This window comes from Daphnia carinata, chromosome 7 (assembly GCF_022539665.2).
Source record: "Daphnia carinata strain CSIRO-1 chromosome 7, CSIRO_AGI_Dcar_HiC_V3, whole genome shotgun sequence".
NCBI classification, from domain to species: Eukaryota; Metazoa; Arthropoda; class Branchiopoda; order Diplostraca; family Daphniidae; genus Daphnia; species Daphnia carinata.
In genome coordinates, this window is record NC_081337.1 from 10163476 (window position 1) to 10176776 (window position 13301).

Here is a 13301-nt window from a genome sequence, read left to right on the forward strand (position 1 = left end):
TAAAAACTTATCAGTTACTTGGATACAACAAGACGGAATTAATTTTTTTTTCCCGTGGTCTTTCGTCGTCTTCTTTGGATTTGATTCATAAGCTTTATTGGAATCTGAAGCCGAAATACATCAAGATTGGCTCAAGAATGAAACCAACCGGCGTTCGTAATGGCCAAGCCATGGCGTTAAACGGGAATACACCGTCACATCGCATTTGCGGCGCAAATGTTCGATCAATTTCTTTAGCCAACCTAGCCGTTGAATCCGATCATTACCAATGCCCGTTCCACTCCAGAAAGGAAGGGCAGCTGCAAGCAAGACGGACCACGAAGCGGCTGAATGCGGATTGCAGTGAACGGCCTTCTGTGCTGTTGTAAGACTGGTAGTGCCCTCTCCGGCTAGTAGATAGCCCAGACTGATGAGCGAAATAACTTGCGACATATCGATGGTTTGAAAAACATGGTCTGCAGCCGAGTCACTCTGGCACCGAGCACTAAATGCAATCTCAGCCCAACGAGCCACCTGCAATCCATCAGACGGCCGAGAATGAGACGCCTGGACTACAACTGAAGCTTTAAAAGAAGCCAATAATGTCCATAGCTCAGGAACGTTGGGCAGCATATGAATATTGCGCGCAATTTCACGTTGCCCTTGTAGTTCGTTTCCAAAAAGCGATTGCTGATACGATGACAACCGGCTGATGTCTGCTACATAGCGTGACTCTGTCTGATACGGTAACAATTCCTGGAAAGCGGCTGTAGTCAAGGTATCGTCTTCTGTTAGCAGACCGAGTGCTCCAAGAGCTAACAATCCATAGACGGAGGGTGGTTGCAATTGTGAGCTTTCGTAAAGAAGCAAATTTGCTGCTTCGGCGTCGGGGAAATCGCGTCGAAACGCTGCCATTGCCATAGCTACCAATAAATGAGAACGTTTCTCGTCATCTGAAGCCAGCCAATTCAAGGCTGCTTCATAGGTAACATAAGCCTCGGCATGTCTGTTGGCTTTGAAGTGAGCAAGAGCAATTCCACACGCTGAGCTTAGCTCGGATTCCTGCAATGTGCCGTACAGTTCAGTGGCTTCATCACATCGATCAAGAGAAGTGTAAAGTCTGGCCAAATTAGCTTTCATCTTGTCCATGCGGGTTCTGCTGACCGTGCTATCATCCAAACTTAGATGTTCAATACCTGTGGAATGACAAAAAGAAAACACCAATCATAATTTTCACAGATAGAAAAGGATCGTAGAAATATGCACCGTTTAAGAAGGCTTCTTCGGCTTTCGAAAGTAATCCTTGGCGTTCGTAGAGGAGTCCTAGTAAATTGAGTGCGCAACTGTCGTTAGGGTAGAGTGCGACATACTTGACTAGACTGTCAATCGCAGTTGGCACAGCGTGCATCTGGACAATGCTATAGCGATAATGGGCCGTCTGTTTGGCTAGAGGATCAGCCAAAGTGTTGATCACCCATTGAGCGTAGGATGGACTTCCTTCACACTGGCCGGGAGTACCGCTACCAATGGTTGCTGTGTGTCGGAATAGGTCCATCGCTTCCTCCGGACTCAATTGTTCGGCAATATTTCCCTGGCCAATCCAAGCCGGGACATGGAATGGGTCGATGTTTTGCGATTGTTTGAAGCATTCATGGGCAAGATGCAGGTCGCCGTTTTCCATATACAGTGCTCCTAAGTGAGTCCAGGTGGCAGCAGTTCTTGGTGCGTTAGGACTAAGCTCCAAGGCACGAATAAAGGCGTGCTGCCGGACGGCTGGTTCAGTAGCAATCAGACCCAGCAAATCCCAGTGTGAAGAATCTTTAGGCTCCAAAGTAATGGCTTTCTTGATAGCCGCCAATGCAGAAGACTTGTGGGCTGCAGTTTCATTGAGTTTCCAACAGGATTGATAAGATAAAGCCAAATTGTGCCACAACGCACCTGAATCAGGCAGCAACCTCAATGCAGACAAGAAGAATTTCGGACCCATCTCCATCACCAGATTTTTGGTAATGGGAAGATCTTTGTCTGGATGAAGCACTTGCGGTACGTTCAGCAACATGAAATCTGCATCCGGAATATTCCGAAGCAGCAAACAGACTTGACCTAATAGAGCCCATACACAGGCTAAGTGGCTATTGAGTCTACTTGCTTTCACGAGCAAATCAAAAGCTTTCGAACAGCAGTCCACAGTTCTGCCAGTGAAACCGTCCGTTAGGTAATCAATTGCCTGATTTAGAACGGTTTCAGCAAGTCCTTTAAGGGCAGGCACATAGTCTGGAGTGCGCTTGAGGAGAGCTTCAAATGCGTCTACAGCCTCTGCGTTTTCACCCATTATTTGTTTGATGGAGGCGATTTGATATGACGAGTAAGTCGATTGAGGGTTCAATTCGGACGCCCGCTGGAATGCTTTCAAAGCAGCAGTATACGATCCACGAGCAATATAGGCTTCGCCTAAATAGAAAATCAGATTAGTTCACGTCTCAAAGTATAATGAGGCAATATCGTTTATGTACCCAAGGCTTCCCAGCCTGAACTATCATTGGAGTCGATAGCCATCGCGTTTTGCAAGCATGTAATAGCCAAGCCAGCTTCTTTTTCCTTTTCCGGAACATGTTTCTGTTTCTGGAACATTTTTAAGTGCAGAAGACCTTTCTGCAACCAAGCCCATCGACGATTTTTTGCATTACATCGGACGACAACCTCCAAAAGTTTAACGGCACTTGGAATATCATCAAGCAACCGATAGAGTTCCAGCAACTTTTGACACGTTCTTATTTCATAGGGATCTAATTGGAAGGCCTTCTCAAGGCATCGCACAGCTCGTTGCAAGCTTGAAGGATTGTGCTGTTGTTCGCCATAAAACGTCCCCACAAACACGTATGGTTCTGCAATATCTCGATTCAGCTTAATGACGTTAAGCATAATGGCGACGCTCTTCCCGCGGTTACTGGAACTGTGCCATAACATTTTTGCCGCCTTCAATAATACTTCGACGTTTTGTGGATAGCTTTCACAAACATGATCTATTAGCTGCGTAACGTCCACGTCGCGTCCGATTTTTTCCAAATATTCGGCTTTGATAAGAAGTACCTTATCCATATTGTCGACTGGTTGTTCCTCTTCTAGTATGTCAAGATTATGTTTGCATTTTTCCAATTGGTTGGAACGCAAATGAAATGTAGTATCTAATAATCGAAACAAAATTAAGTTCTTTGCTTCATCCCGAATATTATCCAAGAACATCGACGCTTCTTTAAGACGTTCATCTCCACCGGCTTCCATTAAGCTTTTTATCAGCATCAATTTCCAAAAACGCTGATCCGATTCTGCCGAAACAGTAGACTCCAAGCCGTCGCGGCAAATGTTTTCCATTTTTGCCCACTGATGTAATTCTTGGTACGCTTCACAAAGAATACGTGATTTACGCGTCGCGTCCTTGGTGTTCATAAATTCTAATAATTGTTTGGCTTCCAACGGTTTTGCATTCAAGAGCAACCACCGTGCTTTTGCTAGTAAACCATATTCGCTTTTTGGATTCCCCGACAGCAATGCATCAATTATTTGTCCAACTCGATCAAGCGAAACATCAATTTTTTCTTCTTCAACAAATGCATGGGCAATGACTTCCAGGGATGGAACATGTTTTGGGTTTGAAATAAGAATTTCAGAAGCCACGGTTACCGCCTTCGAATACTGCTTCAATTGCAACGCAACCAAAAGCTTTTGCTCAATGAAAAATTTGTCTAATTTTTCGCCTTCTGGGTCAACTAGTTCATCAAGTGAACTTCCAAGCTGCATAAAAAATGTGATATGAAAATTCTTGTAAATGGAAAAAAAAAGAAAAAGATGTAAGTACTAACAATTTGTAGTGTTGGATGATCCAAAAGAGATAAAACAGGGGACAGTGTCTTTGCTACAGATTTGGTTATTTCTTTGTCTCCTTTATTCAGAAGAAGGGTTGCTCTGTCAGCAGAATTCTCAAGCTGTCCTAATGTTGTGTACAGTTCACATTGCTTCTTCAAGATATTTAAATGTTTCACAGGATCACTACGCAAATTTAATGGTTCCATTAGTGCAAAACGAATGAAGCTTAATGCAAAAAATTGACAATACTTAACCTTTTAAGAAGGCATTCTAGCTTTTTGTACACATCACATAGCTTCTGTGCAAGCTCTTGTGACTGTTGACCACCATCAGTAGTGACCACCAATTGATTTCTTTCTTGTTCCAAAAATGCTGCTAGCCCTTGCCAGGCAGTCAGTTGATCTGGTTGTAGCTCAGTTGCTTTAACAAAAGCTGTCAAGGCTTTTTCACTTTGGCCAAGTTCTTGAAAAGAGACTGCACTCAAAACCCATGACAAGTAGTTGTTCTTTTCATGTTTCAATATACCCTTTACAGAAATTGTTTACATATGGATTAATAACGGTAGGAAGTTGTACAGAAACTTATTTGTTCACCTTACAGGTGTCCAAGGCTGAACTGTAGTTCTTGTTTTTAACAAACTCTTTTGCGTCTTTTAAAGCTTTTTTCACGTCGTATTCCATCTTTTTTATATCAACATAATATTAATGTTGATACGGAACAAGCATGCGAAATTATTGGCAAAAGATTTAAATCACCTTATCAAGATTGCAGAGAACCAGATCAGATAATCAGCAATAGGCTTTTTTATATTTAGTTACGTCGTCTGCTGGTAAGATGATAAAAGGGTTCTCAACGATGATTGGAAAGGGAATCAGATACTCCTTCCGGCTTGCGCGTTTGCCTACTTAACGGAAAAATCACGCAATTGTTAAAAAAATTTATATCACGCATACTTTGTATCCATCAAATAGGTGTTATCGTGAAATTTTTTATAGTCCAAATACTAACTAGTGAATTAAAGATCTTTTTTAATATGGTAGGCTATCTGCCATCTAGCGCCTGGGAACTAATACCAGTACGAAAGCCAACTTTGTCGTCTGTTTGTCCACTGTCCTACTCCCAAGATTTTATAAGGGTGGCAGAATAATTTAATATCATTTGGAAATTTTTAAGTACTAAATCGAATTTTCCGAGGAATGTGGAAAGCACCTGCCAGAATCTGTTCCCAGTCGAAAGTGTCACTCCAAAATGGAAGACACGTTATTCGTCGGAACATAAACAGCCGAAAATCCAATCAAATGTAACCGGTGGAATAATCATTTTATGTGATGTTTAGATCAGTTGTAATCTATAGCTTCACTATTAGATCTGGAAGTAAATTGCTCACTATTGCTGGTACCGCTGTTTTGGCGACTGTCGGTGGTTCAGTCGCTTTAGCAAAAACAAGTGATGGATTCAGAAAGTTCTCTGAGGAAAACATCCCTGGATCCTCATTTCTCTACAATCTGCTACTTGGACCTCCAGTTTCCCATCTACCAGTGTTCACTCCTCCTGTCAAGTATGTATTTTTTTTTCCCATCTATTTCTTAAATGTTTCATCAAACATGTTTGTTAGTTACCCATACTTTTCTGTGCAGATCTTTGGAAGATGGACTTCTAAAGAAAAAGCTAGAACGAGAAGCATCAAAGAAAACAGATGGTACCCTGAATTTTCCAGGTTTTTTTTCTATCCTAATAAACTGGTTCAAATTTCTCTATAGATGTAGTAGCTGTTACCCCTGCTGATGCTCTTGTTGAGTCACCTAAATCCCCTGTAGATGCAACACCATTAGATGTTGCAGAAAAACCAATTGAAGATGAGAAAAGTGAAAATTCAACCAAAGAGGATCCTGTAGGCCTGGATAATGAAGTAGCTCCTTTTCACCTTTTGATAAAATGCAGGATTAAAGTCTTCTCATTGTTTTCAGGTGAAACTTGCAGAAAACACAGAGGTAGTAAATGAGCCTGGATCCAATAGCTCTGCCACTGAGGTGAGAAAGATCAGTCGTCGTCATCTTAATGAAACAACTAAGTGTTTAATTACTTTAGGTTGCCAACATTCAGGAAACAGCTGCAGTTAATTTGTCTGAAATGAGCTCTGCTGAATTCGAAACCTTGCTAAGGGACCTTCATGCTAAAGCTTCGGAAGCTGTGAAACAAGCCGTCGATGCACAAGATACCGCTGCGGCTTTGATCAAAAGTAATTTTAAGTGCCATGTTTTCTGGTGCCATAGTTTTTTTTTTCTCGAAAAGGTCGTAACATATATTAACATGAATATTTCTCCTTCATTGATTTTTAGAGCATGTTGATTTAGTCTTTAAATCCTTGGAAAAGATCTATGAGCCAGGTCAAACGCAAGAAAATATCTGGGAGCCGGTCTTTGTTGCGACGCAAGATAAAATTGAAGCTGTGCAAATTGCCGAATCCCGAGCTCACGAAGCAAGAATGGCTGTAGCCCAACTAAAAGAAGCTGTAGCGCACGGTCTTAAGAACGATCAGAGTAAACAAACACCTGATCTTATTACAATTGATGAAAGTGTTGCGCGTGCTCTCTATAGGTACGCAGTAGTAATTATTTTGTAACCTCGTTGTCGCATATTTAGAAGATTGTTTGTAGCTTGGAAACTGCCAAAGCACGGGTGGACGCTGCTCAGTCTGAAGCCAAGGTTATGGATGAATATCGTGAACTTGTTGATACTGCAAGACACAATTTGCAGGTTTGTATGGGAAAACCGATGTTTTTTACGAGCCTTATCAATTTTTTCTTCCTTTCTCAAGATGGAATTATCCGCTATTCGCCCAGATCTTTCCCCCAACTTTAAAACTGAGGGTACGAAATTGGGTGAAGAGGAAGTTAATATTTTGATGGCCCATGCCTATTGGAAGATAATAACACTGCAAAAGGAGCTTGCCAAGCAACAAGTAAGCCTACGATCTTTACAGCTCGTGTGAAGAAAAAAAAACAGTATTTATTATTCTGTTATAGTCGCGAGAGCAACAGCGTTTGAAAGGAGCTTTAGATATGCAACGGAAAGAAGATTTCTCGATCCTGGAGTCACGTCTACGAGTCGAATTGGAGCGGCAATACTATGAACTTAAAGCCAAATATAATCAAGACGTGCGCAATATTTCCAGTTATCGCCTGATTAACTTTCTAATGTTCTCAATGTTTTGATAGATCTCCTTCCACGAAAAAACCCTATCGGATCAGTTCACGCAGCAGCTAAAGCTCCAAGCTGCTGCTTACACTGACCACTTAAATGACAGCCTCAAGACGCAGTACCAGGAACTCAAACGAACGTTTGAAGCTGAACGTGAGCTAGATATTGCGAAGTTGACTGCATTGCACCACGAAGACCTGGCTAAACTTCACGGAATGGGTAAAGGAATACAAGACGCCATCCGCGATCGTGCTGAAAAGGATCGCATTTCTCGCCAAGTTCGAGAGCTCTGGATTGCAGCTCAATCAATGATGGATTCACTGCGTAGCAATGCCACTGTTCATCTGCCTTGGAGTGAGCAGCGCCGCCCCCTTAACTTGAGTGGTCTTAATCAGGCGCTTAACAACAACGATGAATTTGCTCGTGCAATCATTGAATCAATCCCGCCATCCGCTGTAAACCAGGGAATCCTTCCTCAGGGAGCGCTGAAGGTAAAATCTCTCTGTTCTTCAGCAAAGTTTTCATTAAAAGAAAAAAAGAAATTATTTATTAGGAACGCTTCCAAAATGTTGAAAGAGTTTGCCGACGCGTAGCTTTGATTGATGAGAACGGTGGATCAGTTCTTCGTTACGCTCTGTCTTACTTGCAGGTAGTATAATTTTTCGTGGTAACCACATCGTTAAATTAGTTTTAGTCAACCAAATGTTTTTAGAGCATGATGGTGGTAAAAGTTGATGCTCGCCCGCCACCGAAACAAGATGAAGAAATCAACTTGGCTGAGCTAAATACCTTCGACATTTTGGCTAGGGCAAGGTACATCATCCAAAAGTCCAAATAATAAAAATTGCTAACAAAGGATATGGGTTAGGTACCATTTGGAAAAAGACGACCTGGAACAAGCCTTGCGATACATGAATTTATTGAAAGGAGAGCCACAGAACGTTGCCACCGACTGGCTGCGAGAATTACGTATTCACTTGGAAACTGTGCAAGCCGTCAATGCGATTATGACTTATGCAGCTGTACAAGCCATTGAATCAATGTGAAACACTTCTCCATCAGCCCAGATTGCATATATCTTTAAAAAAGTGATTTGATAGAAAATGGTTGTAGTACGGTCAGCCAATAACAAAGTAAAACAGGCTCATCGTCTGTAAATCTTTATTAGCTATTAACTGTACAGAATTTAAAGTTGTATTCAGTTTGGCAATACAACTGGATGTAACAGGATTCACTCGAGTGTGATGCAATTGAAAAAAAAAACAGCCGTTCCGTTTTTATGGGGAACAAATTAATTTCCTGTATTTCAGAGTTACAACGTCATGTTGTTTGCTTCCTCTGTAAGGGTACCAATATTGACCTACGTCTCGTATCGTGTGGAGTGGCATGTGACGAAGATAAATAATACGAAAACAAATCGAACTTCATCGCATCCAGTAGCTTTTACGAAGCTCAATATTTCGAAATGAGGACTGTGGTGCTATCGAATCATCATTACAATCTTTTCTGTTGCATTTATGTAACAGTATGCAAGACGAAAGAGATAATGCCTTGTGGGTATATGTACAGAGCAATTTGACATGTCTGTTCAACTCAATTTTCAACTTCATCCAACTACAGGCAAAATGTTCAGCTTATGGAAACGAGTTTTATTTTTCGCCGGCGTTATTGTCTCCATTGATGCAGCCGTCGTTCGTAACAGCCGAGGCGCATGTCCTCCCTTTACGTCCAAGCCTGATTTCAACTACTTACAAGTATGTTTTGGTGTTATCTGTATTGTTCAATTGAAAGACACTGCAGTTACACGTAACGTTGAATTAATTTCTTATTTCAGTATGCTGGAATTTGGTTTGAGATTGAGAAGATTCCCGTAAGTTTCGAAGAAGGTGAGTTTTTACGCTGTCTGCCTTTAACACAGACTGTCATTAACACATCTGTTTTGTGTGGACAGGAATGACCTGCATTCGTGCCATCTACGACGAAATCGGTAAAGGCAAAGTTGTCGTAGATTTGCCATTTTAAGTACTAGGTAGTATTTAATTCCATATATTACATTCTTACGTAACATTGCAGCACCGAACGTCATCAGCGTCGTTAATACTGCCGTCTTGGCCGATGGTAATCTGACTGACATATACGGCTCAGCTTATCAGCCATACCCGGAGACTGAGCCTGGACATTTAATTGTTTCTTTCAATGCCCGTAAGTTGACCGCACATACCCTAAAGCTTCAAATGAGAAATTTCGAATGTGCCCTACAAAATAAATTACAGGTGCTGGTGGTGCCGATTACTACGTCCTTGACACTGATTATGTCACGTACGCCGCCGTCTACAATTGCTTTAACATTGGCGAATTCAAAATAGAATATGCCTGGATCCTGGCCCGCGCTAATTCCTTGTCTCCAGAAGAATTAACGTTTGCTAGAAATGTTTTCATTGCCAACGGTGTTGACATAAGTACTTTTGAGCCGACCTATCAAGATTCGAAATGTCTGTACTTCCCTTAACAATCGTACCATAAAATATTGTAGCCAAACATTCCTTTGTACTTCCTTAATAAATTCGTTCATTTTGCCTATCTCTTTGATAGTACTTGATTGACCATCTACGCATAATAAAAAAACATTATCGGTAACGAGGAATTGAGCGTTAAATTGTCAATAAACCCTTTAAAATCAAAGACAATTGAAAACCCTGTTTGTTGTCTATTGCTCTTTACTAAATATCATTCATCCACAAATACGGTCGGTAACTATGGTTCATATTTTAGAAAGAAGAAAATAAACGTGCTACATAAACGTTTGTTTTAACTGTGAAGCTGGTAAACAATTTCTTATCTTTTATGTTGTATTTTCAAGTTTCATCGCATCAAACAATTGCCATAATTTACAAGCTCTTTGACGAAAGGAAGGTAAACAGTAAACTGTTGGGAGTCCTATGGAAGGTAAAGGCAAGAATCGCTCTGGTATGTAGCTTCGAAGGTGCTAACATCAATTCCAAATTGGGTGTATGCAGCACGGGCAGTAGCCAATTGCTCAGCGGTTAAGGTGTTGGTACGAGCCATAAGCCAGGCATATTCCAATTTGAAGGCACCGACGGTGACGCAATCATAGACGGCCGTATAGGTAACGTAATCAGTGTCCAGCACGAAGTACTGACCATCGGGACCTTTGATCAGTAGACCGCAATTTTTTTAGTTTGATTTTGACTTTAAAATGATCAAAAATTCAATTAACTCACGGCCGGGGAATTGAACGATCAGGTATCCTGGTTGAGTATCGGGGTATGGCTGGTAGGCTGATCCATAAATGGCAGTGGCATTACCATCAGCCAAAACAGCGGTGTTGATGACGCTGACAGTGTTGGGTGCTATTTGGTGTTAAAATTTATAATTAAAATTTAATTATGTGATGAAAAAATTGAACACAAAAATCTGAACGTACCGATTTCATCGTAAATAGCACGAATGCAGGTCATACCTAATATTTAAACAAAGAGCGTGATGAGACCGCAATGTACTTTTGTAAAAATTGGAACTTACCCTCTTCGAAGACAACGGGAATCTTCTCGATTTCATACCAAACTCCGGCATACTACAACGAGAGAGAACAATATCAGTAAATTTGAGTTCTTTTAAAATTTCATTAAGAATTAAGTAAAACTTACTTGTCTGTAATCGAAATCAGGTTTGGTGGTAAATGTCGGGCAGAGGCCGCGGCTGCTGCGGACTAGGCCAGCATTGAGCCCGGCGATGCAAGCGGCAAGAAGCAAGACTTGGATCAAATTGTTAGCCATCTTAGTTGTATGGTTGGATCCGTTTGACAGGTGACAACGAGAAGCAATTCTAGTTGTTTTATACGCTAGTCGATTTCATTTTGTTTCATTTTATCTCTCTCATCTTACATAAGTGTAAGACAAAGGTTATAGTAGTTGGCATTGCTTGGTTGGCTTTCGTGTACTTTGTGAACGGACCTTGTGAAACTGGGCTCGTCATGTGATACGTTTAAAGTTTATCACCAGATATTGACATATGTAAGGGCCATGCGGGAGCTCGTCCCGTGGTATGCCACGTGTGATTAGTATAATCAATTGCCTCAGAAATGTCCATTAAAATGGGAAAAAATGTCTCTTTCTGGGGCAGGTGTGCATTACACTTCCCGCTGCGCAATTGGCATTATTTTCAATTATGAAGCATTTTATCGTATGCAATAGTTAATTTCTCATGTCATACAAAATTAGTTTACGTAACGATGCGGATATTACGTAACTTATTGTCTGAATAGAGGTCACTTATTTTTTGGCAAAATTTTTATGATTGGATTGATTGTCTCATGGACTCACGGACCTACGGTATCATTGTGGGTGGAAATTACTGAGTGATTGGTGCGGCCGTTATTGCTCGTCATAAAAAATAGAAAACTTTTAGCAATAAAAGCACAACCAATTTAAATTATTTGTTTTCGTTTGCCTAAATCATTCAACTTTGCAACATCGGATGCGGATTTTATGACTGCAAACAAAAAAAACTTTCAAGCGCGATGTCCTGACATTCGACTCCGGATGAGCGAACACAATCCGGCCAGCCAAACCTGTTTGGTAACAGTCTAGATTTCAGTTGTTTTGAAGCTTCCGTTACGTAATATGTCTCTGTACTCAAAATTCAAAACGCGTGTTTGTCAAACTATTACAAAAGTAACCAGTTTTGAGGGACTCACATGTAACACGCCACTTTTCTTGATCCCGTTTACTTGTTTTTATCTCTAAACATCATCGCAAATCACTTAACTCTTCTTACAGGTACGTCATGCCTATAAAAACCTATTTACGTACAAATAACACTTGTTCTCTATTTTAGCTTAATTCGTTTATTTAAAACATGACAACAGTAAAACAACGATAACTTCACTGTTTTTTAAAATCAGATTATTAATTCGAAACAGATGGGGGGAAAGGGTATTCTGGGTAATAGACGCAGGTTTCACCCTGGGTAGTCGGTTGAAATTCGCTGACATCGACTCCAAACTGAGTGAACTTGGAAAGAGCTACATCCTGTATGCATCGTTTTAAAAGATTAAAGGTGAAATAATTGTTTTACAATATTTTTAAATATTAATTTAATAGACATTACCATAATTTCTTGGGTCATAGTTTGTTCACGACCCAACAGCCATGCGTATTCTAGAACGAAAGCTCCAGCGACATCACAAGAATAAACAGAGGCATAATTGGTGTAGTCCGTGTCCAATACCAAATAATCTCCGTCCGGTCGACCAGGGAAGGAGACGATCAAATGACCTGAAATTTCATACATACATTAGTACATTATAAACCATGTTTAAGAAATGACCTCACCAGGTTGATCTGGGCTGATGGCAGTGGCTGATCCAGTGATGTTAGTCAAGGTCCTGTGTCGCAACGGAAAAATGTAACAGGTGGAGTCGAATTGATTTTAAAATGTGCTCACCCGTCAGCCAAAACAGCTGTGTTTGTCACGCTAACTACACCCACAGCTGTACATCGGAAAACAAATTTGAATTAGACATTTGCATTACAATCTTTAATTTAGGCTCAAGCTTTACAGATTTCTTCGTAAATGGCACGCTCGCATGATGTTCCTTGTTGGAAAACATTTTCAAAGCGCTGAATTTCATACCACAAACCAGCATACTAAAAGAAAATAATTGGTAAAGAAATATTAACAAATACATTCTCAATGCAGGATGAAAAAAATTATGCTATTAAAATGTAATACCGGAATGTAATTGAAGTCGGGCTTGGTCGTTACTTGTGGGCAGGTTGCCCGGCTAGACCGCCTGAAAACGGCTGCGTGAGTTCCAGACGCGAAAATAATCGCGATCGCCAACAAAGCCGCCAAAAATCGGGTGTTCAACATTTCTCCGGTTGATGTGGATGACTGCTTAGTTCAGATAGCTCCAGCCGGAGTTTAAATTGTTTTTACGCTTACGTTTATGTAAGTTTCTTTATCAACCGGTATTGAAACATCAGATCTTCTGTAAACAATGGCATTCGTGACTAATAGATAAGAACTATACGAACACATAGTATTGAGCTTATAGCTACCAATAAGCTAACAATTCCCGATTACAAGCTTAAAGAAACAAACTAGAATCAAATGTTTCTCGAAGTTTTTTAAGTTTTGGCAGGAAACCTTAACATACATTGAACCAATTGTTGCTAGAGTTCCATATTATGCGTAATCATTTGTGATATCTTTGTTTTTAACTCTAAGGATTC

General features: G+C 40.7%; 5 protein-coding genes across 5 annotated transcripts; 2 read left to right on the plus strand and 3 right to left on the minus strand.

Annotated features, from left to right (window-relative positions):
• Nucleotides 1-79: 79 nt before the first annotated feature.
• On the minus strand, nt 80-4710 carry LOC130692726 (tetratricopeptide repeat protein 37-like). Its single transcript, XM_057515835.2, has 7 exons — nt 4599-4710; nt 4437-4523; nt 4098-4369; nt 3840-4026; nt 2493-3771; nt 1246-2430; nt 80-1175 (listed from the first exon to the last, which is right to left on the minus strand). Exons 2-7 carry the CDS (start codon nt 4521-4523, stop codon nt 121-123), a joined length of 4065 nt encoding a protein of 1354 aa, XP_057371818.1. The 5' UTR covers nt 4599-4710; the 3' UTR covers nt 80-120.
• A 220-nt stretch (nt 4711-4930) lies between these two features.
• On the plus strand, nt 4931-8274 carry LOC130694533 (MICOS complex subunit MIC60-like). Its single transcript, XM_057517641.2, has 14 exons — nt 4931-5143; nt 5210-5401; nt 5481-5542; nt 5604-5752; nt 5811-5873; nt 5932-6082; nt 6183-6441; nt 6501-6600; nt 6662-6805; nt 6870-7001; nt 7062-7535; nt 7598-7693; nt 7757-7857; nt 7913-8274. The coding sequence occupies exons 1-14, from the start codon at nt 5040-5042 to the stop codon at nt 8088-8090; spliced, it is 2205 nt and encodes a 734-aa protein (XP_057373624.1). The 5' UTR covers nt 4931-5039; the 3' UTR covers nt 8091-8274.
• A 335-nt stretch (nt 8275-8609) lies between these two features.
• On the plus strand, nt 8610-9622 carry LOC130697516 (apolipoprotein D-like). The gene is made up of 5 exons (XM_057520459.2): nt 8610-8798; nt 8879-8930; nt 8996-9031; nt 9118-9246; nt 9318-9622. The coding sequence occupies exons 1-5, from the start codon at nt 8625-8627 to the stop codon at nt 9551-9553; spliced, it is 627 nt and encodes a 208-aa protein (XP_057376442.1). The 5' UTR covers nt 8610-8624; the 3' UTR covers nt 9554-9622.
• A 253-nt stretch (nt 9623-9875) lies between these two features.
• Nucleotides 9876-10893, minus strand: LOC130697742 (apolipoprotein D-like). Its single transcript, XM_057520577.2, has 5 exons — nt 10713-10893; nt 10588-10639; nt 10490-10525; nt 10287-10415; nt 9876-10214 (listed from the first exon to the last, which is right to left on the minus strand). Exons 1-5 carry the CDS (start codon nt 10839-10841, stop codon nt 9982-9984), a joined length of 579 nt encoding a protein of 192 aa, XP_057376560.1. The 5' UTR covers nt 10842-10893; the 3' UTR covers nt 9876-9981.
• Nucleotides 10894-11895: 1002 nt separating this feature from the next.
• On the minus strand, nt 11896-12990 carry LOC130697606 (apolipoprotein D-like). The gene is made up of 6 exons (XM_057520548.2): nt 12799-12990; nt 12626-12713; nt 12511-12556; nt 12399-12451; nt 12175-12341; nt 11896-12095 (listed from the first exon to the last, which is right to left on the minus strand). The coding sequence occupies exons 1-6, from the start codon at nt 12937-12939 to the stop codon at nt 11973-11975; spliced, it is 618 nt and encodes a 205-aa protein (XP_057376531.1). The 5' UTR covers nt 12940-12990; the 3' UTR covers nt 11896-11972.
• Nucleotides 12991-13301: the final 311 nt, after the last annotated feature.